Source organism: Hemicordylus capensis, chromosome 3 (assembly GCF_027244095.1).
Source record: "Hemicordylus capensis ecotype Gifberg chromosome 3, rHemCap1.1.pri, whole genome shotgun sequence".
NCBI classification, from domain to species: Eukaryota; Metazoa; Chordata; class Lepidosauria; order Squamata; family Cordylidae; genus Hemicordylus; species Hemicordylus capensis.
The window spans coordinates 283,299,017-283,326,242 of record NC_069659.1 but is presented as its reverse complement, the minus strand read 5'-3'; the positions used below and the strand labels follow the sequence as shown (position 1 = coordinate 283,326,242).

The window sequence follows — 27,226 nt, the reverse complement described above, 5'->3', positions numbered from 1 at the left end:
TACCTAGACTGGCAGCGGCTTCTCCAAGGTTGCAGGCAGGAATCTCTCTTAGACCTATCTTGGAGGTGCCAGGGAGGGGGCTTGGAACCATGCAGGTGCTCTTCCCAGAGCATGACCCCATCCCCTAAGAGGAATATCTTACAGTGCTCACACATGTAGTCTCCCGTTCAAATGCAAAGCAGGGCAGACCCTGCTTAGCAAAGGGGACAAGTCACGCTTGCTACCACAAGACCGGCTCTCCTCCCACAGTGATGTGATGTTATTTATTTTGTTTTCATGTGTCGTCATTTTAACTATGGCTAGGGGCCTTAAAAGTCGTAAGTGGCCGGGGTGTCTCTGGACCTCTGAGAGGGCCTACCTGTACCCAACAGCCTCCTCCCCACCTGCACACTGCGCTTAAAAGGCAACAGCCCAGCCAGGGGCATAGCTAGGGGAGAGGGGGCCTGTGTTTACCCCTCTCTCCGGCCCCGCTTGGAGTGAGGGAGATAATGAAGGAGATTGGGGGGGGTGAAACTGGGGGACCCTCAGGAGCTGGGGGGGGCAAGTTCTTTGAACCCATCTGCTCAATTATAGTTACACCCCTGAGCCGTCCTTCAACTCTTCTCCATCCTCTCCAGCTGTCTTTCGCATACTTGCCTGCCTGCCTAAACAGCGTCCACCACATGCCACTCAGTGAGCGGAGAGAGCAGTTAGTGGGGTGGACAGTGTAAGATGCGTCTGCAGCAGACTGCACTGTTATCTGCTCTGCACACTCCGAAGCGGCCGGTGGATGGTGAGGCAGGCAGGTGCAGGACGGAGGAAGGCAGTCCCCGAGGCAAGCGGCCCACTGGGAAACATCCCGGTGCTGGGGAAAGGCAAGCCTTTGTGCGGGCGTGAGAGACAGAGAGGAGGCGGTGGCTACTGCTTGAATAAGCACCTCTTCCTGCGCCTTAAACTCCTTGCACGCTTTGGACAGCGCAGCTGGTGGACACATCTTCTGCGCTGCTGCTTGTGCCTCCCTCAGGGGGGCCAGCACAGAGAGAGAGAGGGAGAGAGGAACAGCCTCCTCTTCCTCTTCGCTCTCTTGCCTTTGTTCTCCCTATAGGCAGGCAGGAAGGTGGGTCCATCCAGTCCCCAGAAGGAGAGGGGCAATCAAGTGATTGGTGCGTGCCGCGGCGGCTGCTTCTTGCAACCATCAGTCCGTTCACTTTCTTGGGCAGCTGCCCTCTGTGCCCTGCGTAGCACAGAGCAGCGGGGCACAAACCTCAGTAGCAGCAGGTCGGTGCGTGCTGCTTAAAATATAATAATTGGTAACGTGTGGCTATTCCTGTGTTGTGGAATATATAATAAGCCCGCTGCTAGCGTTCAATCCCTTCTTCTACACTGAGACATAGGGCACCAGTAAATACAAACATGACTGATCGGTAACTGAATAGATATCCCAACCAGGATCCTCTTATTGCTATTTGCGTTCCTGTCTCTTTTGTCCCTTTTCGCTCGCCGTAATTAAATTGGCTAGGCGGGCTTCGGTGGATGGGCGAGCTTAACAAGATGGCGGCAACTCCAGCCGGAAGCGCTGTGGATGCCCAGGCTCGGTTCGGCCACTCGGTGAAGGGACTCTTGACCGAAAAAGTGACCAGCTGTGGTACCGATGTCATCGCTCTCACCAAACAGGTGTTGAAGGGCTCCCGCAGCGCCGAGGTAAGCGAGACGATGAGATCCAGCAAGCATTGCACTGGGGAGCAACCTTGGGATGGGATGAAGGGAGCACAGAGCATGCTGGGATTTGTAGTCTTCTTGTCTGGATCTGGCTGATATGAAACCGGACTTTTAGGAGAGCTTCTGCTTCCTGTATGCATGGTTATATTTTCCAAGTGTTTGCGTGGGGTTGACTTTGTGTTGTTATCTTTTCGTGGAGTGACGGAGATGAGAAAAGTAGGGATTTTTAACCGGGATTGATCGGTATTCTCTTTTTCTGGTTTAAAATCAGGAAGCGGGGATGTAATTCCTAGAAAGCTGTCCGTTAATTCTCCCTAAGTGATCTGAATAGAGATCGGTTTGTATGCTGCCCTGTGTGTATATAGATACACTACGGTATGGCCGCGCCTGCCTTCTAAGTTCTACGAATACGACAAATACTTATATACCGCTTTTCAACAAAAGTTCCCAAAGCGATTTACATAGTTATTCATAAATAAATAAATTGGCTAGTAGTTCATTCCTACAGACGTGAGTGCTCCACTTTGAGTAAACGGTTACCTATGTTACACCTGCTCGAACGGAACAGGACTCTGAATTTAAGACGACCTCCTGATTTCTTCTAATATCAAAACACTTGGAAAAAACATAGTATTGGGTTCTGATAAATACAATAGAAGTGTTTTTACCCTCTTATCATATGGTGCCAGGAAACAAATATATGGGAGCCTCCCTGTCAAGCAATGTGATGCTTTCTCTTCTAGCAATATGTCACTGCTCAAATTCCATTGAAGTCAATGGGTTATAGGCCACAAAATGAGCAGAACTGCAGTCTTGGGTACACTTGAGTGCTATCCCACTAGATGTGTCTTACTGTGGCTTGTTACTCTTTCAGTTCCTAGGGCAGGCTGCCAGAAACATGGTGATGCAAGAGGATGCCATCCTGCACTCAGAAGATGTAAGGAATACTTTATCTACAAAAATTGGTGCTTTGCCTGTTGAATAGATACTTGGTTCTTCTGTGTGTACTGCAAAAAGTGCAGAATGCAGAAAAAGTTACCATTGAAGTTTACTGCTGAGAACTTGTTCTTTTCCTGATACTGCTCAGAGCTTCAATGTTTAATCCATAAGAACAGCCCTGCTGGATGAGGCCCAAGGCCTATCTAGTTCAGCATCCTGTTTCATACAGTGGCCCACCAGATGCCTCTGGGAGGCCCACAGGCAAAAGGTGAGGGCATGCCCTCTCTTTTGCTGTTACTCCTCTGCAACTGGTATTTAGATACACTGTCAACCTGTGTCCCTGTCAGCAAGAGACTAAATTAATGCATGTAAATTTACAATAGAAACCTTGGTATTATTTATTCATGATCAGATGTAATGATGAAGTGAACAAGAACATGTCCTAGAGAATGTGGCCATGTTATTTCTAGGACAAAGAATTCATTCAGTAACAAAAATCCCTTCAATTGTATTTTTAAAATGAACCTTAAAAAGGGGGGGGGGATTTTGAAATTGTGACCGAAGGATGGCTTAAGGCTGTTTAATATGTCATTTTTTCTGGTAATGTCCCATAATCAACACACACTTTCATTTTTAATTAATAAATTATTTGAGCAGCAGTGATGATGACAGTCCATAGACTTGAAATCACTGGTTCATGACAAAGGAACCTGTTCTGCTTCCTCTTGCTGAGAGAAAAGCTGTTCGCTCCATTCTCCAGCAGCAAATAAGCTACAGAATTCGTGACCTTGTTTGATCTCCAGACTCAGTTACTCACTAGTAGTCCCATTGAAATTAATGGGAGAAGTTAGTCATGATCAACTTGTCCTACTAATTTCAGTGGGGTTACTATTGAGTAATTGAGTCTGGATGTCAGCTGTAGTTACATTTTGCTGGATTCAGCCAGTAGCTGGGTAAATTGCACTCAGTAGCTGATGGCAGATGGTGTGGTGGGTTACAGGAAGAGGTTCTGTGGGCTGCATGTTGTCCAGTTCAAGCCTGTCAGTTCTTGACCAGGCTTATCAATGATGAATTTGAAAGCCCAAACTCTTCTTACTTTGCTACTCTCAAGATCTGCACTCCAAAACTGCTTACAAAATGTCAGCAACCAGTGTTAAAAATGGTCCTGGCTGTAAAATGTCAGTAGTGTTCTCTTCATGCCCTGAAAAGTTGTGATTCATTACTTAATGGTACCCATCTGCCTGAATTGTATAACATAAGACACTATGACCAGAGTTTTCTTACTAATTTAGGAGAATTCAGGAGTTTTAGAGCATAGAAAATTATATTTTTATCATAGTTAATTCTTAATAACCCAGGGATCCTTAAAGAAGAAAAGATACTGTAGATTAGGAGAACTGAATATGTGCTGGCATCTAATTGCACTGACAGTCATAGGCATTTACAGTATTTAATATTTTTGTCTATTGCAGAGTTTAAGGAAAATGGCCATTATAACTACCCATCTGCAGTATCAGTAAGTAGCATGCATTGTTTATTCTGTGTTTGATGGGCTGATCCCCACCCGCTACATGTGCCCTGTATAGGCCCCATAAAGTTCCTTGCTAACTGGCAAAGAGGCACCTTTCAAAGTGGTGATTCTCTTTATATTTAGTAGGATGAGAACAACTAACCCTATTCATGGCATCCCTCCAGTGGCTTGTTGCTGGTGTTTGCCTTGTGTTTCTTTTAGACTGTGAGGGACATGGAACCTATTCTTTTTTCTATGTATACTGTTTTGAGAACTTTTTCATTGAGAAGCAGTATATTATTATTATTATTAGTAGTTCATTTTTCAATGCAAACCTTTTTGGGAATGTTTTAAATTGAAAAGCAGTATACAAATAATACTACTATTTGGTTAATTTTATACCAGTAGCAGGGGAGCCCTCCAGAGCAAGACTGGAACTGAATCTAGGACTATTAAAAGTAGGTCGTCTGCTACCAGAATGCCAGGAGCATCTCTGTTCGTGATTCCTAAAATAACAATGGTTGCAATCCTAAATGCACTTCTACAGAGCAAGTTTCACTGAACATAGTGAGACTTTCTTCCATATAAATATGCATAGGATTGTGCTATAAGTTGATGATTAAATTAAGTAATTGTATGCCTTTCTCCCATTGGAGTTTGATGGTAGTATAAAACAGCATGATAGAAATCTGCCTCTTAGACATGATTGTTCACAGCTCTACATCACAGGTTTCTTTATACAGCTGTACCTCACTATACATGGATCCAGCATCTGTGGCTTCGTGTAGCCATGGTTTGGTAATTAACACCTGATCTCGGCATATGTGGGGGGGGGGGCAAAAAGGGGTTAATTCTACATATCTGTAGGTTGGGGTGCCTGGAAATGACCTTGGAGGTAATTTCCGGCTGCCATTTTGTGGAGGAGAGCCATTTTGGCTCACTTGTTAACACAAAACAAAAGTGCTTTTTTTGTGAAATTTTTAGGATGCGGGCAGTCATCCTTGGACTCCCAAAGGCTTGCGGAGCATGTTAGGGCACATTATTTGGCCTGTTTTTGCACTTTGAGCATGCTTTTTTGGTGTTGCTTTTTAAAAAAAGTCGGGGGACGTAACTCCCACGATCCTGTAGACGCAATGCCTGATTAGCTGTGAAATCATGGCAGTGAAATCGGAGAATGTGGTCTCTCCTTAACTCTTCTTGTCTCTTGAGCAGCCCAATATGTACTTTAACTTACTTGTGTTCTTAAGTATCCTATAGATGTTTTCTTTGTAATGCTTTTTTCCTTGTTTTCTAGGCAAGAAGCTATTCAGAAAAAGTGAGTTTGCTTTGTTTGGTTGATACATTATCTCTGACACTTGTACTCTGTAGATTCTTGTTGCTATTCTTGACAAACATTGAGGTTGTTCTCTTCAGCTGGAAACCTGGGCTAAAAGTGTGGATAGGGGGTGCATGCGCACCCTCCTCCTCACTGCGGGCAGCTGGGCTGCCAGCAGCTCCTTTCAGGCTATCAGCAGCTATGTAAATGATAGAGGCCAGAGCAACCTGACCTCTAGCATTTCCCCAATGCACCACACTGCTTGTTTGGTACATTATGGGATTCTTGAAGGCCAGGCTTCGTTCCCCGGCTGCACCACTTGCTACAGTGGCAATTGTGTGGGTGTGCAAGCAGAGCGGCGAGGAGGGAAAGGAAGTTGTGTGGGCAAAAGTAGGTGCGCTCCTTCCTCCCACTGCCCTCTCCAACCCCCCACACAAATGTTGCATGAACAACCTTATTATCTTCTCCTTTCACATTTGTCATCATGTCTATGTTGTTTTGACAGCAATCATGCTGGATTAAGGCTATATCTCTTCTGTACAATGCTTAGCATGCTATAGATGCCAAATAGATATAAAATAATAGTAATAATATTTGCTTTTGTTGAATGAGTCTAGTTGTAAAATAGTAAAAAAAACAAAAATAAGTAATGTGAAGAGTAACTGGTAAAGAGTAACATTTCAATTTATCCATTCTTTTAAGGCCTAAGTTTTGGCCATAACAAGGCCCCCCAAGACATCTCACATATAATAACATTATAAAATAAATAATAAAACATATTACAATTTAAGTACAAAAACACAGAAACTGGCACCAGAACAAACTAGTAAGAGGAGGAAAATCCATTAACCTAAATTAAATGCCTAGCTGTGAAACACTAGCAGTGAGGGAGCCAAACAGGCCTCATGGCAAGGAGTTTCATAATCTGGTTGTCTGGAGGGGTCCGCTCTTCATACTACTCAGCAGAATCTGCATTGTTCTGTCGTCTTCTATCAAAGTTTTATTCCCTAGCCTACTAACCTCTAGCTATTACAGTATATAGATTCTGTCTGTGGTTGGTTCAAGATTTCTTTCATAAGTGAAAGCCTGATCTTTGATCCTGCGCTTAAGACCATATTCATTTTGCCAGGGAACATCACCCTTTGAAAACTATGACCATGTGTATCTCACTTTGATTTATGCTACCATTGCCATCCTGGACCCTTTTCTGTCAGAAAGATGTGCAATCCCCATTGAAAGCAGAAGCCCAATTGAAAACCTGGAAGTAAGTTTACTTGTTTGAAAGTAATTCATATCTGGAAGTTTACTTGGAAGTAAGTCATACTGCTTTCAATGGGGTGTACTAGTATGCATTATTAAGTAAGACTGGGGGCAACCTCCATTAGAATTGCAGGGAGTACGGTATTGAGCAAAGTGGAGGAAGAGAGGCAGCTGGAAAGGGACTGAAAGTTGCTATTTTAGGGCTTTGCCTGTAATCGTGTTGTACGTTTGTGGAGACCTGGACAAACTTGCTCCCCAAAGAAAAGTCTCCTGCAAATCAGGACAGCCCCAACCCACGTTCCTTAGTATATTCTGCATGAGGTCTCACCAGTTCTGTCATTTCCTAAATCACTGGTTATTGACCACTGTGACTGGGGACGATGGGAGTTACAAGTCCAAGCAAGTGCTCATGCATATATTATTTGCCACATGGGTGGCTAAGAATAGTTATGTTCTGAACCATCGTGATAGTTTGAGCCCTGGGAACAAGCTGTTCATTTTGTTAGTGTTTATATCTGGTTTTTACATATTTTTACATGTTATGGTTTTTGTAAGCTGCTGCCAAACTCTTTGGGCATTAAATGGTAGCATTAAAAGTCTGTTTTTGGATATAGATCTTCCTTTATTCCATTGCAGACCTTGGCATACAGAATAACCTGGGAAGGGGAAATCCGTGCATTAGGAGCCTCTCCATTTTATTCTGATATGCCCGGTCTATCTGTAGTTTGCAGAAGCAGCACCTTTTGCTCCATGTATAGTAATTATTCAATACAGTCAGATGTCCACGAGTGCCTGTTGAACTTTTCCATCTCCTCTCCAGTGTTGAACAGTCTTCAAATCTGTGTGATCAACTGAGCCACCTTCTGAAATGAAGAGACAGAGCTGTACCATATTTGAAGAGCAGCTGGAAACTGATGGGAGAAATATTGTCTTAGGAATTGTGGAGCCTGTTTCCACTTCAGCAAATGCACTGTGAGACCGAGCTGGTCCAAAAGTCATCTGCCAGTTGTGATGATATGAAGTACATGTGGCTCACTGTATAAGACTGTGACGTGGGAGCAGCCCATTTGTTTTGTCCTTACTTATGTTCCCTTTGTAAAAAGTTGGATAGTTCCATGTATTTATGTTAAGATCTACTATAATGCTTTTTTTAAAATGTTGTTTTCCTCTTAAGGTAGCTGTTAACAAGATTTAATTTTCCTAGGACATGAAGCAAACCTTGTTTTGTTTTCAGTATTTTAAGGATGCAATTCTTCTTGTTTCAGACTGTGAAAGCTCAATCAAATTGAGCATGTGAATTGTATGGTGTGAAACATCCTTTTTTGGGGCATAGTTATCTAATAATGTGGTACATGGATAAACCTAGAAAAATGCTTGAAATTGTGTGTGGTTATTGTATATAGGGACTACCCCTCTTGCACAGGATCACATCTTTATCATGTCACCTCTATCCCACACACAAGTTGGGTTGCAGTAGTATGAAAAAAGCTTGATCCTGTTGTCCCCTGAAATCTGATGCAGAAATTATGACTGGCACTTGCATCTTTGAAGATGAACACCTAATTTCATATATAAGCACATCAAGAACGAGTAGAGTTTTCAGAGTCTAATCCCTTTCTCTTCCTACCTGCTCAATGGGAGCTAAGACTATTGAGTGTTGTATGGAAATCTGAGGGCTTCTTTAGATTTGGTTTAAATGCCTAACAAATTTAAAAAATGCTGCATATTTCATTCTATATAGCTGCTAACAATTTCCCATTTCATTGGTATTGTCCTGTTTCTTGGTATGTTTTCTGTTGTATGATTGTGATTTGCATGATGAAACAACTGTGTATAAATATATCTATCTATCTTCTTTGCAGAAAGAGTTCTAGAATGTATTCCTTTAAGTCCGTACATCTGCTGTTAGTTTTGTCCTTGAACTGCATTCCTACACACTCACTTCTGTTATGGTTCTTGATTAAGCAGCCTTGGGTTCATTATGTAATTCTCAACAGAATCAGTAATCTATCCAGATATTCAGCTGGAGAGGTACTGGAAGTTCAAGTGCTCTGCATTGAGCCAATTTAAAATTTGCCATTGGCATGGAAGCAGAATTGATCCTATAGTATGCATTTTAAAATTATTAGAGTTTTTTTTCATTTATTAGTAATGTCATTTTGAAGGCACTCAGAGTTTGTATATGAATTAAAATAAATTGATGGAGTGACATGTTTGTGCACAAAATCATATGCAATATGTACTAAGATTGCTGTGCTTACTCTTTAAAAAAACTCAGGTAACTACATTTATAGTGGATAAACAGCAATGCAGTTCTATATTTTGTGCATTGTTAAAACGCTCTCTTCTGTGTTTGGGGCCTATTACTGGCCATTCTGTGCCTATACAAAGATTAATCAAGTAGAGCAAAACAATCTTGTTTTGAGATAATCTTAATTCATGTTGGAAGATCTTATATATGCTGGCATAGTATAAATAAGCGATTTCAGGGATGGAGTAACACTGTTAGGGTTGCCTTCATGAGCTGCATTTTTCTGCTGTTTTCATTTGCCCAAAGCACCATACTGTGGGAAGGAATGAAGCTGAGTGGATTGAGGGTCTGTACAATTGCTCTTTGGCCTATAAACAAGTAGAGAATTACAGGAATTCAGTTACACAAGCTGGGATCTTCTGCTTTTATTCCTGATCATTATTGACTGACCTGCTGCTCCCACCCAGATATTGATATGCACTCAACTTGAACAATGAAGGACACCATCAGAACACAGCCATCATTAGTTAATAGCCTTGGTACAACATTAATTTGTATTGGCTTGAATAGCAAGAGAAGGAGGGTTCTGAAATGAGATGTATTGTGTTTTCTCTACATTGCCTATGCTGAAGTAAATAAGGGATACCTCTTGGGGGTCTGGTATTTTATTTTAGAACCATCTGCTGCAGAGAGAGAATTGGGTTGGCTGCCCCTTCGCCTGATCCTTTAGGACAAGTGCACTGTTCTCAAGGAAGCAGTAGGGTGGGACAGGGCTACAGTGTCTATCTGCAAGGGCAAGAACTATCAGAGCTATGGTTTCTATAAGGCACCATCTTCAGAACTTTGGTTCCAATAAGGTCGTCTGGAGTGCCTAAGATATTTAGGGGGGGAAACTGAGTAGTGTGGAGGCGAGCGAGCTGAAGAGAAGCCATGGCCCCGACTGCTTGTCTAATGGTGTGACGTGACTTCAACCATGGGAACTAGTCACATCTGCTTCCAGGACACGCTTGTTTATTGAACAAAAGCTCGACCTCTCGTAATGACGTTGCGGTTCAGGCAGTCCATTGTTAATGTGGAGGGCAAAGTTTCTTCCTGAAGAGGATTCAAGTTTTGGGTCGGATCGGGTTGTAGAACCAGGCTCAGTAAGGGCGGGGGAAGGGAAACTTTCCGGCGTTCTTCCCTGGGCGATCATCAAGCAGCAGGGGGCGGTGGGGCTGGGTGGGATCAGACTAGAAGCACTTTTTGATGACGGTTGAAATAACTGGATAGGGGCTGTATTTGCACACCTTGGGGGGTGGGGGCTGATCGGGCGCCCGCAATCCCCCCGTGAGGGAGTGGGTTATGAGACGTCTTCTGCTCCCACCTCCTCCATACATAACACGACAGGGCAAGAGGGGTTTACGCAGCATTCTGACCCCTTTTGTTTCCTTGCAGTGGCTGCCGATGCCGAGCGAGTATACAGGGAGGTGCAGGTGAGAGCTGGGGTAGCTTGGTGGTGCTGAGATCTATATATGTTGTATCTCTGCTGCACCCGAAACTGATATTTATTCCACGCTAACATACATACACACTCAGTTCTTGCCTAGCTATTCCCACCGCAGCCAAGTGCAATCCTTGGGTGTCTCGATGTTTCGACTTGCCTCTGTTGCACCCAGCTCCCCACACAATACCTTTTTTCTTCTGTCCAGTTTCTCTCTTCCTGCACTTCCCAACTGGGATTGTTTCCTGTCATTCTCATAGATGCACTTAGCCTGACTGACAGCTGCCTGTACTGCTTTAGTCAACTCATCACTTTCGCATTGGGACATATTATTGATATAATAATTATTACTGTGCACTGTGTGAGGACTGCATGAAGTACACAGCACTTCTAATGAATCTTTCTGAATGAATAGATAAAAGCTTTCTTAATGAATAGACAAAAGCTACCAGTAAAACAATTGTAGCTGGTATTCTTGAAAAGTAATTTTAAGGTTGTCAGTGCATTAAATGTGTGTGCGCCAATTCTATTAGAATTTAACAGCTAGTCAAAGAATGGCACAGCGGGGAAACAACCTGCCTAGAGAGCAGGAGGCTCTTGGTTCAAATCCCTGCTAGTGTGTACTTCTATATTGGGCAGCAACGATATAGGAAGGTGCTGAAAGGCATCATCTCATACTGCATGGGAGAAGGCAATGGCAAGCCCCTCCTTTATTCTACCAAGAAACTAACTTTTGTGAAGAGATCACTTTCAATGTGGCTAGGTTTTGATACATTGTTTGTATTATACGCTCTAGTCTTATGTCTTGTTTTTTGTTGTACTGTCTGATCAACGATTGTAATAAAGTTTATCTATCTATCTACCAAGAAAACCACATGGCCGCAAAATGTTGAACATAACTTTAGTGTTTTTCCTCTCTTCTCAGGATTACTATGGCAAAGAGTTGACAAAAACAAAGGATCTAAAAACTAATGCCTGCCGTACTTTAGCAAGACCTTTGCCCGCATTTGTCAGAGAAGCACTACAATGTGTTCATGAGGAGGTTTCAGCAAAGTATGGTATTGACTTGAATGAGTTTATGTGGTTGTGATTGATTATTTAAATATATTGCAACATGAAAAGCTGGAGAGGCTATTAAGGCTTTAAGCAATTGGCAGATTAAGCAACAAAAGGCAAATGAGGGCAAGTTTGAATAGGTTTTGCCTAATATAGGAAGAAAGCACACATTCCTATATGTTTTTAAAGAGGACATTTTAAAGGTATCCCCACTTGCATTAAGAATTGGTGGGTAGCCCCTTCTCTATCCCCAGCAAGTTATCTTTCCAACTTGACATGCCCAACCCTGCCGTCTCAATTTTTTCCCATCAGCATGGCTGGATGATACCTTATCATCCATGTAGGTGCCACTACAATTCAGGAGAAGTGGAAGGTGTGTTGTATATTTTATTCCATTGTGTTTTCTATAGCACCGCAAGCAGTAAATTGATTTTACCCCTTCTAACAGGTTTACTGGGAAGATCCTTAGAGTTTTATATAGCATATTTTTTGCTGATAAGAGTGCTTCTGTTTGTTATCTTAAAGTGGTTAGTTGATAGATTGTCTGCACTGCCTGTATGCTTGCTATGAACTATAATTGTTGCGAACTGTTTCTGGTCACATACCGTAATAAAGATATATCTATTAAAAGTATCCTTTCTTCTAACAACTGGTATCTTTCAGTTTAATAAGTATATGACTCCTTTGCTCTGAAACATATTTATTATTTAATAGATGATCATTGCTGGGAGTCGTGGAGTCCTGAATAATATACTTTGTATATATTTTGGTCATGCCCAATTATTAATTTTTGAAAATATATAATATCAATAATTAACAACATGACAGGCTATAATTTAACTAATGAGCCATAGGTAATTCTTTTTGGCTATATAAGAAGAAGTATGGAAAACAGATGTAGAAATGGTCACATCTGTTCACAGCAGCAAAAATCTGTATTGTGAAAACGTGGAAAAAAGCAACAACAACAAGCCTAGACTGGTTAAAATATATCTGAAGTGTGGTATCTCTGCTTACAGTCTCATAAATATTCCAGGGATGAGGATAGATTTGTTTCTAGTTGTATGTTGCTTATTCAGTACTGGAATGAAAAAGTTAAAGATTTTGTATACACATATGAATTGTTCTCATTGATATAACCCCTGTTGAACTGGATCCTGATTTTGGTATTTCAAATAATTACAGCAAAATAGGAATTTTTAAAAAGTAAAAGCTGACTGCTACTTCATTACAAAGGAAATTTATCTCAAAAAATGACCTTTTGTTAATTAGTCAATTCAAAGGCAAGTGATTAATTACTAAATATTTTTTGGAGGGGCAGGTGGGTTGACAGCCATACAAAAGACAGTTGAACACCCAACTACAATGGAAACCTATGGTGAAGCAAGGATGCTTTAATAATGTCCCACATTCTAAAAAGACAGTAATGTGGTAAAGGGGTATTTGAAAACCTACCACATCATGTTTTACATTGTTGAATGATAAAAATCTTAGAAGAGAACTGTTTGACCCCTTTGCTAGGCTGCAGGTCTGGCCAGCTCATCAAATATTGACTTTTTTAAAGCATACATGTTACTTTTAAGACCATACTGTATCTGAATCCAAGTCTAGTTTTTTCTTCTTTGATGTTAGAAATCAGAGGGTCGTCTTAACTTCAGAGTCTTCTTCTTTTCAAGAAAATACAGTATAACCTGTAACCTCTATTATTAAATGGGGTCATCCTCAATCAGAATCGTCTTCTATTTGGGTAAATACAGTACAATTTACTGTAGAGGCTGCCACGATTAGGAAAGATTTTGTAGATTTTAGTTGGTCATGTTGTAGGGTCTGTGAACAGGTATTATCAGCATAGGACCAGATTTTCTATTTCCCCCCTCCTGGCATATCCAGGACTGTCCTAGATGTACACCAGTGGCAGAGGAGTGTTGAAGAGCTACAGGTGCAGATAGAACACTTGTTTGTTTTGTGCAGTGGTGCTGATGCAATAGGCTTTCCTTGCTGTACTTGCCACATGGTTCTGTCTCTTTGTCTCCATCAAAACATATTTTTCCTTCCTCATTGACTTGTCCTTACTTCCCCTAGGTACTATGGTTGTGGCCTGGTGATCCCAGAATGCCTAGAAAATTGCTGGATATTGGATTTGGGCAGTGGGAGTGGCAGAGACTGTTATGTGCTCAGCAAGCTGGTTGGAAAGAACGGACATGTAACTGGGGTAGACATGACTGAAGCCCAGGTAGGAGCTTTCCCTTTATAGTCCAATTAAGTTGTGCATTTATTTATTTTTAACCTACAGAGGTATCCTGTTCCCTGCCCAACTAGTTAGCTTCCTTCATGGTCTGCCTTCATTGTGCCAACACCCATTCTGACATCTCCACCTGTGTGCAAGTTTCTCACATGGGCTGTGAGGATGAGAGCCGGGTGGTGGTGTTACTGAGAAAATGAAACTAACAAACCCAGTGGACAATGGCATGTTAATGTCTAGTCTAGTTCAAACCCTCACGCAAGCATGTTCAAGTGATGTAAATATCATGTGGAAATATTCCCTTGCTTCAGTTAATATTTATTGCCACAATTCACAAGTTATATTTCTGCTTTCAGTGACACCACAGCCTCTCTTGCCTTTCCCATAAGCTGTCCCATACTGCCCTGTGATTAAATTTGGATGCAATCTCAATATTATGTGGCTGGTGACAATCTGCTACTGAATAATCCCCACTTTCTATATTACTTGCTTGTTTGCCCCAATACCATTTCCTTCACTGAGGCTCATCCTTTTTTAAAGCATGATTATGTGCACTAGTGCTGGTGTGCCTATAGATGCCCTTTTGAAAGGGTGGGGGGGAACACATCAGTGAAATTGATAAGGCATTACCTGACCTTGTCAGTTTCACCAGAGTGGGGAGGGCTAAGGAAATCAGCATCTTGACAAGGTTTTCCCTTGGCCTTGCCAGTTCCACTGGAAAGCAGAGAGGTGGGAACTGTGAAGGACATGGCCATGCGCCAGATGGCCACAGTTACAGAAGAAGAGAGGGAGGAATTGGAGCCATTCCTGTTAACAGTGACCAAAGAGTCACTTCTGTACATGGCGAAGACATTGAAATGTGAACATGCCATTTCCAGATTTGTACAATTCTGAAAAGGAGGATGAAAAAGTATGTTAGTATGTTGGTATTTGGTTTTTTAAATTGCATTTAGAGTTCTTGTAAACTGCTTTTCATGCCAGGCCTCTTAAAACAGTAGACAGAATGCATCTCTTAATAAGTTATTAAAAATGTAAAGTAAGTAAAGTTGTCCCGTTGAGTTGGTGTCAACTCCTGGTGACCACAGAGCCCTATGGTTGTCTTTGGTAGAATACAGAAGGGGTTTACCATTGCCTCCTCCTGTGCAGTATGGGATGATGCCTTTCATCATCTTCCTATATTGCTGCTGCCCGATATAGGTGTTTCCCATAGTCTGGGAAACATACCAGTGAGGATTCAAACAGGCAACCTCTTGCTCCCTAGGCAAGTTACTTCCCCGCTGCCCCATTAGGTGGCTCACAATTTAAAATGTAGGAGAGTTGAAATGAGATTGCAATAACTGCTAATTGATTTTTTAAAAACTGATACATGTACGTTTAAAAGTGCATTTCTGGCTTTCAGAAATGTACATCAATAGTGGGAGAAAAGTGGTGCATGTGAAATCTGTCTTATGAAAGTAAGTTTCACTTTGGTACATAATTTGAAAAAGCTATAACCCTTTACCCTTTATATGCAGGCAAGTAGAGATTTCTCATTACCACCAAAACAAAAGGTACATGGAACTGATGTGAAATTGGTACATCCCTTCCTTGTTTAAAAGAGAACGCTTTTCAACCTCACAGTTTTCTCCTCATCTGCAATAGTTTCCTGTACACTGCAATACTATACATGGTTACTCAGAATCAAGTCCCATTGTAGTCAATAGGGCTTACTTGTAGGTAAGCATGCATATCATTGTAGCCTTAGTAGCATTGTTCCAAGAAGATAAGGCTTACCTCACTGGTAGGTAAAATTAATCCAGGGCAAAATGAGTATCCCTAAGCAATAACAAAAATTTAGATAAAATAATAGAACATAAAAATGACAGATGTGAAGCAAATAAGCACAAGAATAGTGCATTAGTGTATTTAACTCTCTGACTGGGACCTATTTCTCAGAAACAGAAGCTGAGATGGTAAGCCGGTGTCTGGGATGCATCGCTTCATTCTACACACTGACTAAGTGTGTAGTCCGATGACCAAGTGCTCTGCTATTAAAAATAAATCAATCTTGCACATAGAAAACTATGTGTCAGAGAGAGAGAGAGAGATTCTATGTGTGCAAGAATAGCTTCCCCCACCCACTTATAGGAGATCATTCCATCTTTTGTGTCCCCTCTGCAGTCTGGTGGTACTGTTGAGATGTAGGTTTGCCATATCATCTGCTTTTTGTGAGAACTAGGCCTTAACCTGTTGTAGCGTTTTCCATCCTCAGCTAAGATACTTCAAGTTATGTCAGATACTTCAAGATACTTTGCAGACTCCTGGCTTTATTGCAAACTTACTGCTCAAAGCCTAGAGGGTCCGATTGAGACATGGAAGAATCAGAAAAAAATGTGTGAGAGCAAGCTGAGGCAATCCAAACTGGGAGCAAGAAAGACTCCCAGTTGTATTAATAATAATGAACGTAAAGGCAGAGCCAGGTTTTGGTAGGCCAAGATATCAGATAAGTAGATCCAGGAGCAGAAACAGGCAGACTCATTCTTAGAGCTTACATAATAGGCAATTATTAGGCTTGAGCCTGAAACATTTTGGAGGCCATTATAGAGGCCTCCGAAACGTTTCAGCCACCAGGGCTGTTTTGGCTTTCGGAGGTGGTGGAGGTGTTCCCTTAAGGGTGGGGGAGGGTACACTTACCCCTCCCGCCGCATTTCCTCCATCAGCGCTCCATTGTAACAAAGCCCCTCGGGGCGGCAGCATACCTCCCTGTTGCCCCGTTGCCTTCATTGGCCGGAAATGGCTGGAAGTACCAAGCAATTACCCGTCGCATGCGCGTGCGTGCACGTCAGATGGATGGGTGCGTGCGCGTGCATGTCAGATGGGTGGGTGCGCACACACATGTGACGGGCGCATGCACGCACATGACATGCGCATTTGCACCCGGTACTTCCGGCTGATGAGGGCAATGGGGCAGCAGGGAGCTACGCTGCCGCCCTGAGGAGCTTTGATACAGTGGAGCGCCAGCGGGGGAAATGCGGCAGGAGGGATAAGTGCACCCTCCCCCACCCTTAAGGGAACACTCCCACCGCCTCCAGAACGGTTCCAGGCACATCCCTAGCAGTTATACTGCATTGCAGGTAGGGCTTGTTACGTTTTGTCAAAGATCTGTATCTGTGCCTCTCAGTTTCTGTGGGGCTGGATTTCAAGTATGTATTGGCCATGTTGTTGCTGCTGCTCAAAAAGGAAAGGGTATGCTCTCTTTCATAGAAGGACACTTTTAGCTGGATATAGATAGTGGCTGACATCCAGACTAAATTACTCATAAGTAGTCTTACTGAGTAACAAGTATCCTCATAAGCCAGGTAGTTTTGAACCATTCCAAAGCATTTTTATATTTCAAATACAATGATTAAAACAGTACCCTTACAGTTGAGCAATAAGGGTAACGGTGCATTTATCTTAGGAAGCTACTTTTTAAGAAGCGCGTAATTTATTCCCCTGCTGGAATCTGGCGTACAGCTGACTTGAATATCTATCTATGCTGTTCAGAACACATAAAAAGGGAATACAAGTTAGGTTAAGCGTGAATGTTTTCCATTCAGGTTGGGCTTCGGGAATAGATAACATGACTGCGTTAGTCTAGAGCAGGGGTTTCTAACCTGTGGTACTTCAGATGTTGCTGAACTACAACTCCCGTCATCCCCAGCTACAATTTATTGTGGCTGGGGATGATGCGAGTTCATCAACATCTGGAGTCCCACAGATTGGGAATCCCTAGTCTAGAGGAATACCACTACCGTATTATTTATTTATATTTATTATTTATTTATCATATTTTTATACCATCTGATATGTATATCTCTAGGTGGTATACAAAATTTAAAATATTTAAAAGTCACAAATTAAAATACATGACAAAAACAATATTATAAAATTATTAAAACAAGTTTTAAAAATTATTAAAATTAATTCTAATTAAAAGCCTGAGAGAATAGGAAGGTCTTGAGGTTCTTCCTGAAAACAAACAGAGAAAGAGATGCTCTTATTTCAACAAGAAGCTTATTCCAAAGCCCTGGGGCAGCCACAGAGAAAGCCCAGACCTGGGTCACCACCAAACGAGCCGGTGGCAACCATAACTGGATCTCTCTGTAAGATCGTAACTGGCGACAGGGATTATGACAAAGGAGGCGCTCTCTCAAATAGCCTGGACTCAAGCCATCAAAGGCTTTATAGGTAATAACCAGCACTTTGTATTTCACCTGGAAACATATTGGCAGCCAGTGCAATTCTTTTAGAACCGGTGTTATGTGGTCCCTTCGTGTTGTCCCAGAGACAAATTTGGCTGCTGCATTCTGTACCAATTGTAGTTTCCAGACTACATACAAAGGCAGCCCCACATAGAGCACCTTACAGTAGTCAAGCCTGGAGGTTACCAGCATATGTGCCACAGTTTTAAGGTCATCCACCTCTAGAAATGGACGTAGCTGACGTATCAGCCGAAGCTGATAAAAAGTGCTCCTGGCCATCGCCTCCACCTGAGAAACCAGCAAGAGCTTTGGGTCCAGAAGCACTCCCAAGCTACTTTCAGCTACAAATCTTTCAGGTGGAAAGACTTCCTGGCCTCCCACAGTCAGTACCTCTGTCTTATTTGGATTCAACTTCAGTTTGTTATCCCTCATCCACCCTATTACTGCCTCCAGGCAGGCATTTAGGGAAGATATGCCATTTCCCAATGAGGTCAGCATGGAGAAGGAAATCTGGATGTCATCAGCATATTGATAACATCCAGCACCAAACCTCGTGATGATCTCTCCCAGTGGTTTCATGTAGATGTTTAAAAGCACTGGAGACAGTATGCAGCCTTGTGGGACTCCACAATTCAGTTCTTGCTTATCGGATCAACAGTCTCCAAGCGACACCATCTGAAATCTGCCTGAGAGATAGGAGCGGAACCACTGTGCCACCCAATCCCACCTCCCTCAGGCGGTCCAGAAAGATACCATGGTCAATGGTATCGAAAGCCGCAGAGAGATCCAAAAGGATCAGCAGAGTCACACTCCCTCTGTCGATAGCCAATTTGAGATCATCCATGAGGCTGACCAAGGCAGTCTCGACCTCATAGCCCACATGAAAGCCAGTTTGAAATGGGTCTAGATAATCTGCATCATCCAAAACTGCCTGGAGCTGAGAGGCCACCACCTGCTCAACCACCTTGCCCAACCATGGAAGATTAGAAACAGGTCTGTAATTAGCTAACTCTGAGGGATCCAGTGTAGCTTTCTTCAAAAGTGGTCTAATAGCCACCTTAAGACAAGGAGGCTTCCTGCCCTCCCTCAGAGCATTTATAATATTAACCAGACCCTCTCTGATAATATGATTATCAGATGAGATAAGCCAAGTTGGGCAAGGGTCAAGAGAACAGATTGTAGGACGCACAGTCTGAAGCAGTTTGTCCACTTCCTCAGGAGTCACAAACTGAAAATGATCCAATCCAATCCCATAAGAGGAGTTGCTGGACACCTCCACAGTAGACTCCACAGTAACTGTGGAATCCAGCTTGGCCCGAATCTGAGACGTTTTATCCACAAAAAAGTCATTAAAGATGTCACAGCGAGTGACCAATGTTTCCAAGTTTAAATTCAAGGGGGAGGGGGTACATACTAGCCCCCTCACAACCCTACACAACTCAGCTGGATGTGAATTTGTGGAAGCAATGAGGGCAGAAAAGAACTGCTTCTTTGCCGCCCGTACTGCCAGAGCATAGGTACATAGGAACATAGGAAACTGCCATATACTGAGTCAGACCATTGATCTATCTAGCTCAGTATTGTCTTCACAGACTGGCAGCAGCTTCTACAAGGTTGCAGGCAGGAATCTCTCTCAGCCCTATCTTGGAGAAGCCAGGGAGGGAACTTGAAACTTTCTGCTCTTCCCAGAGTGGCTTCATCCCGAGGGGAATATCTTGCAGTGCTCACACATCAAGTCTCCCATTCAGATGCAACCAGGGCAGACCCTGCTTAGCTATGGGGACAAGTCATGCTTGCTACCACAAGACCAGCTCTCCTCTCCTAAAGGTCTTCACATGTGCTCTGTATTAACATACAGAATGACATATTTCTACCACAGGAAGCACAGCCAAAAAGGGACTTGACAATTACATCTAGAGAAAAAATCACCTTGTTTTTGTTTGTTACGTACACTGGAGGTCATCTTCTAAGCTGTCATTCTTCACATGTGGTGAAGGATAGATTGTAATATCAGTTGTTTTTCTCCAAAAGAGAGGATGGATGTTTTTCTCCGAAGGAGAAGGGAAATCAGGCTATTGACTGCAAGATGGCTGTGACCCACCATTGCAGTAAGACCTTAAAAAAAGCAAATCCAGTTCTGAAATGAATGAGTGGTGTAGGGAAATATTTACATTACTGTATGCAAACTGGAGCAAGTCCAGCAAGCACAACTAGAATTATGGCTATTTATTTATTGCATTGTTTTTAATTCCATACTTTCTGTAAGGAGCCTGTGGCAGCATACATGAGTCTTCCCACCACATTTTATCCTCATGACATCCCTGTGAAGTAGGTTAGGCTTAGAGATAGTAACTGGACCAAGTTCATTCAGTGAAGAATGGCAGCTTAGAAGATGACTTCCAATGTATGTAACCAAAAAAAGGTAATTTTTTTCTCTAGACGTAATTGTCAGGCTGTGCAGGGATTTCAACCTGGGTCTCCCCAAACCTAGCTAAACACTTCAGTTAGTATGCTATATGGGCTTCCTACACTCTGGAGAGGTGATTGAAAGAGCAAGTTGGAGTCTAGCATAAAGAAAGAGGCCGGGATGGAGGAAAGACCCTTGGAGCTCAGTGATAATATGAAGACATTAAGTACCAATAAATGTATTTTCAAGCTCTTTTTCTTGCTTTGCCATGAACTTAAGGAAGCACTATCTTTCAAGCCTTTGCGTGTTTTATTTCTCTCCCTCAGGTTGAAGTGGCGAAGAAACATGTTGCGTATCACATGAACAAATTTGGTTATCAGAAGCCCAATGTAAGCTTTATCCATGGCTACATGGAAAAATTGGGTGAAGCAGGCCTGAAAGATGAAAGTTATAGTATTGTAATGTAGGTACACTTTCTAGCCTTTTCCTTACAAAATGATAGGTTATATTTTGGAGCAACTAGATTTAATGTTAAATGCTATTTGCCACACTGTACTGTGATTGGAACTTTGTAGGTTTCCAGCACTCCCACATATTTGTGCTATGCATAGCTGGCTCAAAACTCAAACTGCTGTATGGAGTGGGGTCCATCATGCCTTTTTGTACTCTGTTTCTGACAGCGGAACTACACACTACAGGTGAAACTCGGAAAATTAGAATATCGTGCAAAAGTCCATTAATTTCAGTAATGCAAATTAAAAGGTGAAACTGATATATGAGACAGACGCATTACATGCAAAGCAAGATAAGTCAAGCTTTAATTTGTTATAATTGTGATGATCATGGCATACAGCTCATGAAAACCCCAAATCCACAATCTCAGAAAATTAGAATATTACATGGAACCAAGAAGACAAGGATTGTAGACTAGAACAATATCGGACCTCTGAAAAGTATACAATGTACTGTGCTTGATTGGCCAGCAAACTCGCCTGACCTCACCCCATAGAGAATCTATGGGGCATTGCCAAGAGAAGGATGAGAGACATGAGACCAAACAATGCAGAATTGCTGGAGGCCGCTAATGAAGCATCCTGGTCTTTCATAATACCTCATCAGTGCCACAGGCTGATAGCATCCATGCCACGCCGCATTGAGGCAGTAATTGCTGCAAAAGGGGCCCAAACCAAGTACTGAATACATATGCATGCTTATACTTTTCAGAGGTCCGATATTGTTCTATTCTTCAATCCTTGTCTTCTTGGTTCCATGTAATATTCTAATTTTCTGAGATTGTGGATTTGGGGTTTTCATGAGCTGTATGCCATGATCATCACAATTATAACAAATTAAGGCTTGACTTATCTCGCTTTGCATGTAATGCGTCTGTCTCATATATCAGTTTCACCTTTTAATTTGCATTACTGAAATTAATGGACTTTTGCACGATATTCTAATTTTCCGAGTTTCACCTGTATAATATAAACACTGGCTTCCCAACCTTGTGAGCTTTGTGATAGTAATGCAGGGGTTGGAGAGGTGGTATTTGCATGAGATAGTTGGCAGGCAGGAGAGAGTCACACAATGGATCAGGTTTCCTGCCTTTCTTCGTCACCAGGAACTGTCACCTTATGTGTCCTCTTCATCCTTTGTGCATACTCTCTTTCCTCCCTAAATAGCCCAGTGTATCTCATACCATCTCACAGGCAACTTCCAGCTTCCTGTGAGATTTTACTCCAATCCCAGGAGAGTCCTAGCAGTTTGTGATTTTCTCTCTCCTGCTCTTGTTGACATGCCAGCCTGGTGTGCAGCCCCTAAGGAACATTGAGGGGTCCCTGCCCCCTATTAGTCACCTTGCTGCATCCTTGTGGAGGGCCACAGAGTGCTGCCAGGAGTGCCCCATCTCGCCTCAGGAGCTTGCCTTGTCCCACCACACTGGCAGCGCAGAGTCTGGACACTCTCCTTGTGCCCACCAATTCTCCCCTGCAGATGCTTCAGGCATTGTTCCTCAGTTAGGCTCTGAGACTGGAAGTAGTTTAGTTGCAAGGGAAATTGGCCTGGGAGCAAGGGAGAATTGGCAAGTGCGGTAATGGTTAGGCACTATTCCTCTCCTGCTTGCTGACTTCTCATGCAAATGTACCTTGCATCTATATGAACTGGCAAACTGTTTGGGAAATACACACTCCCTATGCTAGTACTGGCTGCTTTTGGAGGCAAGCTGTTAACCTACATCAGGCAGGCTTTTTTGCTTGTCTCTGCAATTGAAACAATGCAGATTGAGCAGGATTTAAATGAAAAGGAAGTTTTCTAACTGAGATTTTCAACATGTCTGATGGGAAGCTTCATAGTTTTAATAATGTATAGGCATCCACACTCTTCATTTGCCAGTGCTAGGCTATGACAAGAGCTCCTCAGGGACACGAGAACTGCCTGGACATCTCCTGCCCCTTACCAGGATGGGACACCCAAACTCCTGCATTGCCTTGCTCCAAGGCTAGTTCGGAGTAGCAGGATGAAATCTACCCTCCGTGTTCCTTCTTCAAGGTGCCTAAATGAGTTTTTATCTCCTGTCTAGCTCCAATTGTGTGGTTAACCTCTCCCCCGATAAAAGAGCTGTTCTCCGTGAGGCCTATCGAGTGTTAAAGGTAAAGTGTGAACTGGCTATGTGATGCATATTACAGAGACTGTAATGACAGTGGGGAGCAAAGGGAAACTCTGAGGGATGACCCAGAGACTTCTGGAAGCAGCTCTGTCCAGTCATACTTACAAATGGGAAATGTGTGCGGTCAGTGTCAAGCACTTTAGCCGGCGGAAGTTCACATTCTTTGAACTGAAGCAGCCGTGCAGCCCAGCACCTGTAAAGAGCACTAGTCAGGGTAGAATGAGATGTGTCAAGTCTGCACTTGGGACGTTGTCTGCAATGTGCTTTGTTTCCCAGCTGCTGCTAGATGCTGTTTATACAAAGTGAGGATGATGGCTGATTTTTCCTACAAGGAGAAGGCCCGGGTTGCCTTTGGAGACCTTGGCTAATTGTGTTGTCTGGGTGGACTGCATTGCTTCTGAAGACATAACACACACACAGCAAACTGTTCAACTGCCAGCAAACAGCGGCTGGAACCGGCATTGCAGCCCCAGCCAAGCAGTTTCCTTGACTTTAACCAAGTCACAACCTCCTTATTCCCTCCCCACAATACCCTTTGTGGAGACAGTTTTATGTGTTTGTTTATTTATTGCTTTGACAAAGGCTCCCATCTCTCTTTAAGGAAGGTGGGGAGATGTATTTCAGTGACGTGTATGCCAGCCATGACCTGCCAGAGGAGATCAGGAAACATAGAGTCCTGTGGGGTGAGTAACCCCGTCCCCCGTCCCCCCCCCCGCCGCTCACACACTTACACTGACTCAAGAATTTGAGGATACAGGGCGGAGACTCCAGAACCAGCATTGGATTTTCAGCTGCTTTGCATTTCCCTTGACCCAGAGCAACCTTTCTTGACCTTTTAAAACTTTCCCTTTGTTACTTATTTTACCTTTTTGATGGGCAGCCCAGCAGCAATAATCTGTTCCATGAATGTGCAGAAATCCTTGCAAGCAGTTGTGTGCATAGAGCCTGTGGCTACATGCAACCATCTGTGGATTGGGCTAGCAATCTTTCCCCCCAGTAATGCACCAGGGAACAACATGATCTTGCTTCCTTCCCCAGAGCATTATGGGTCAGTTGCTGGGGAGGAAAGTGGAGTTTTTAAACTCCGCTGCTGCTGCCCATTGAACTTTTTACAGTTACAAGAAAGGAGAGCCCAGCACTGCCATCAGGTAAGGCCCCTGATACAGCAGCTCAGTCTGATTGAGCTGATAGCATACTGCAGTACTGGATGCATGACTTGTCCCCTTAGCTAAGCAGGGTCTGCCCTGGATGCATATGAATGAGAGACTAGAATGAGTACCCAGAATGTTGGGGGCAATATGCTAAATCATTGTAAACTGCTTAGAGAGCTCCGGCTATAGAGCGGTATATAAATGTAAGTGCTACATGTGAGTGCTGTAAGATATTCCCCTCAGGGGATGGAGCCGCTCTGGGAAGAGCATTGAGGTTCCAAGTTCCCTCCCTGGCATCTCCAAGATGCTGAGAGAGATTCCTGCCTGCAACCTTGGAGAATCTGCTACCAGTCTGTGAAGACAATACTGAGCTAGATGGACCAATGATCTGACTCAGTAGAAGGCAGCTTCCTATGATGTGAGCACTCTCAGTGCATTGGTGAACTGATGCACTTGATTGAGATAGGAGCCAATTCCAATCTTACCAGTGATGCTCAGCCCTGATCTTATCTCTCCCTGGAATGTAATGTCCCCACCCCTCAGGTGCCTCATGCCCACCCCAAGTGAGTTGCTGGCCTACAGTTTGACATCCACTGTGTTTGGGAGAGGGAGTCCCTTGCAGCTTGTCATGCACTTGGAAGCCTTCCAAAAATTTTCTAGAGCTGATACAGACTTTAGCCTTTTGAGGAGAAGCGATGTACTTGCTAATACATTGAAGTGTATGCTAATTTAATCTTCTCCCTCAACTAGGAGATGATTTTTTTTTTTTTAAACCAATTGGATGGCATATCCTCTCCCACCTGTAAGCCAAATGGAAACTTTAGGAACTCAGAGGGGTGAAAAGATACCACACTTTCCAGAATCCCAAGCCCTTCAGGATCTGTGCTTTTCATGCTCTCTGGAAACTATCATGTGGTGATCTTTATCATTGTACCATCTTTAGGTGAGTGCCTTGCGGGAGCCTTGTGGTGGAAAGATCTCTACAAAATTGCAGAGGAAGTTGGATTCTGGCCACCTCGGTTAGTGACAACCTCTCGAATAACCCTTGCTAACAAGGAGGTGGAGAGTGTTGTGGGTAAGAGATTGCTGCTTATTGCACATACTTAGTCTCTTCTGTTACATGCTTAGTCATTCCATGAAGCAAACGATTCTAGCCCTAGAGCTTCCTGTCTTCCAAATATGCAAGACACTGTCTATGCATGTTTACATGCATGTATTATGAAGGGGTATATGTGCATGAGAGAGAGGAATGGCTGTTGGCATCTAGTCTGCTAGCTACACTAAGAATTCAAATGTCATGCTTAGAATAAATGATGTCAGCTGTATTTGCATCATTTCTGTTCCCAGAATTTCAAAAGGTTTAGATGAAGAAATATTTCTTTTATATAGTGTATGAATGTTTGTAGATTTTATATGGGCCAGTTAAAAACTCACTAGGGGACAGAAATAACGCATTTAGCCAACGTTCATTTCCAATAGGTGCTAAAACTAGATGTCTTGAAAAATCAGGATAATAATAAAACACTGAGGCTCTTCTCACGATCCGTGAGAAGAGCCTTTAGGGGGTTTGCAGGGAGAGCGGGCTTAGTCCGCTCTCCCTGCAGACGAGCAGCAGTCTGCTCAGGGCAGCCACAGCGCCTGCCCACACAACTGCTGGCTCCATCATGGAGCTGGAAGGGGCTGGGGAGACTGAATGGGACAGTCAAAATGAGAGAAGGAGAGCAAGAAACTCCCAGTGGGCCTTAATACTAAGGATTTCACACTGATTCAAAAACAAACTCACCATTAATAGCCATATTATTAAAACATCACATTTAACTCACTTATCACAAGAAACAAAGTAAGAGCGAATGAATACAATCCTAGCTCATAAGCTTCAGCTCATTATTCACAAGCCCTGATTCTCTGTACATAGTGCCAAACTGAATATGTGTACAGTGACATATTATATTAAAATTTAAAAAATACCTGTAGCCCCTTCGGGGGCTTCCTAAAGGCTGTGGGGTGGGTCTGCAAAGGTTCCCCCTCCCCTCGCTGGCCTCTAGGGCTTTGCAGGGACCATTTGAAAAATTTAAATGGCGCCCCCCCTTCAAGTGACGCCCGGGGCACATGCCCTGCCTGCCCTACCCTAGATACGCCCCTGCAAGGGATGGTGAAGGAAGATTCCACTATCTGCTTTCACCTAGTTGTGTCACCTACTTAAGCCCTAAAGGTCACAAGTTTCTGCACCCTGCTATTACAGGGCCCCTTTTCCTGGAAACAATACTCTGCCCTGCCTGACTAAAGATAAGCATCTGTTGACCATACCTTGTCCTGCCAGACCAGGTGTAAGCACAGCTAAAGCTGATTGGTGCATTATTGCTTGTTTCTGCCTTGTAATTGGTTCACCTTGTCTACTAATGGCTAAGCTTTATTCTGCTTGTACTATTATGATTCATGTATATCATGAAACTTTGGCCTCTGATAGGCTCTGTACTCAAACCTATAGCCTGTAAACACTATAAAAGACTCTTGCCAAACGCCTGAGGGTGTGCTTTTGGAAGAGAGACACCTGGCATGTCATGATCAATAAAAGCTTGAACCTGATAGATGGTGATGGTCTCTGCTCATTAAACAAACCCAGAATTCCCGGAATTTCTCCATCCAAGACTATCTTATTTATGTATTATTTATTTTTCTATGTAAAGCGCTTTGAAAACTTTGGTTGAAGAGCAGTATATAAATATTCTTCGTAGCAGTAGATCACAGTGTGATGGAGCAGTTTCTCTGCTTCCTTCCTGTGGGGGGGGGTGAGAGGGCTCCTTTGAAGACATCTCAAAAAGATGAGTCTCTCTCTCTCTCTCTCTCTCTCTCTCTCTCTCTCTCTCTCTCTCTCTCTCTCTCTCTCTCTCTCTCGATTAAGCAGGAAGTTTCCCTTAGTTCCAATGAAGACTCTAGCTTCTGAAAGATGGGAATACTTAGAGCATTCCTTTTTTAGTCTGTAAAAATATTAATTGCACACTATTCTAGCCAGCAAGAGCAGAGCACTCTTA

At 43.0% G+C, this 27,226-nt stretch overlaps 2 protein-coding genes across 7 annotated transcripts in view; both read left to right on the top strand.

Annotated features, from left to right (window-relative positions):
- The first annotated feature begins 272 nt into the window (after nucleotides 1-272).
- Nucleotides 273-8,962, top strand: BORCS7 (BLOC-1 related complex subunit 7). Of its 3 annotated transcripts, none has more exons than XM_053305533.1 (6): nucleotides 273-317; nucleotides 1,499-1,680; nucleotides 2,573-2,635; nucleotides 4,110-4,153; nucleotides 5,442-5,462; nucleotides 7,543-8,962. In XM_053305533.1, exons 1-6 carry the CDS (start codon nucleotides 296-298, stop codon nucleotides 7,592-7,594), a joined length of 384 nt encoding a protein of 127 aa, XP_053161508.1. In that variant the 5' UTR covers nucleotides 273-295; the 3' UTR covers nucleotides 7,595-8,962. The 3 variants fall into 3 exon arrangements, with proteins under 3 accessions (XP_053161508.1, XP_053161506.1, XP_053161507.1); XM_053305531.1 differs by lacking the exon at nucleotides 273-317 and adding an exon at nucleotides 700-814; XM_053305532.1 differs by lacking the exon at nucleotides 273-317 and adding an exon at nucleotides 719-854.
- A 135-nt stretch (nucleotides 8,963-9,097) lies between these two features.
- Nucleotides 9,098-27,226, top strand: part of AS3MT (arsenite methyltransferase) — a 47,946-nt gene continuing 29,817 nt past the window's right edge. For all 4 annotated transcript variants that reach the window (XM_053305527.1, XM_053305526.1, XM_053305528.1 and 1 more), the window contains exons 1-8: nucleotides 9,098-10,115; nucleotides 10,408-10,445; nucleotides 11,379-11,506; nucleotides 13,592-13,742; nucleotides 20,708-20,844; nucleotides 22,957-23,026; nucleotides 23,645-23,726; nucleotides 25,138-25,269. In XM_053305527.1, coding sequence (XP_053161502.1) covers nucleotide 10,115; nucleotides 10,408-10,445; nucleotides 11,379-11,506; nucleotides 13,592-13,742; nucleotides 20,708-20,844; nucleotides 22,957-23,026; nucleotides 23,645-23,726; nucleotides 25,138-25,269 — 739 coding nt within the window. In that variant the 5' untranslated portion in view covers nucleotides 9,098-10,114. The remainder of the gene's footprint in view (nucleotides 10,116-10,407; nucleotides 10,446-11,378; nucleotides 11,507-13,591; nucleotides 13,743-20,707; nucleotides 20,845-22,956; nucleotides 23,027-23,644; nucleotides 23,727-25,137; nucleotides 25,270-27,226) is intronic.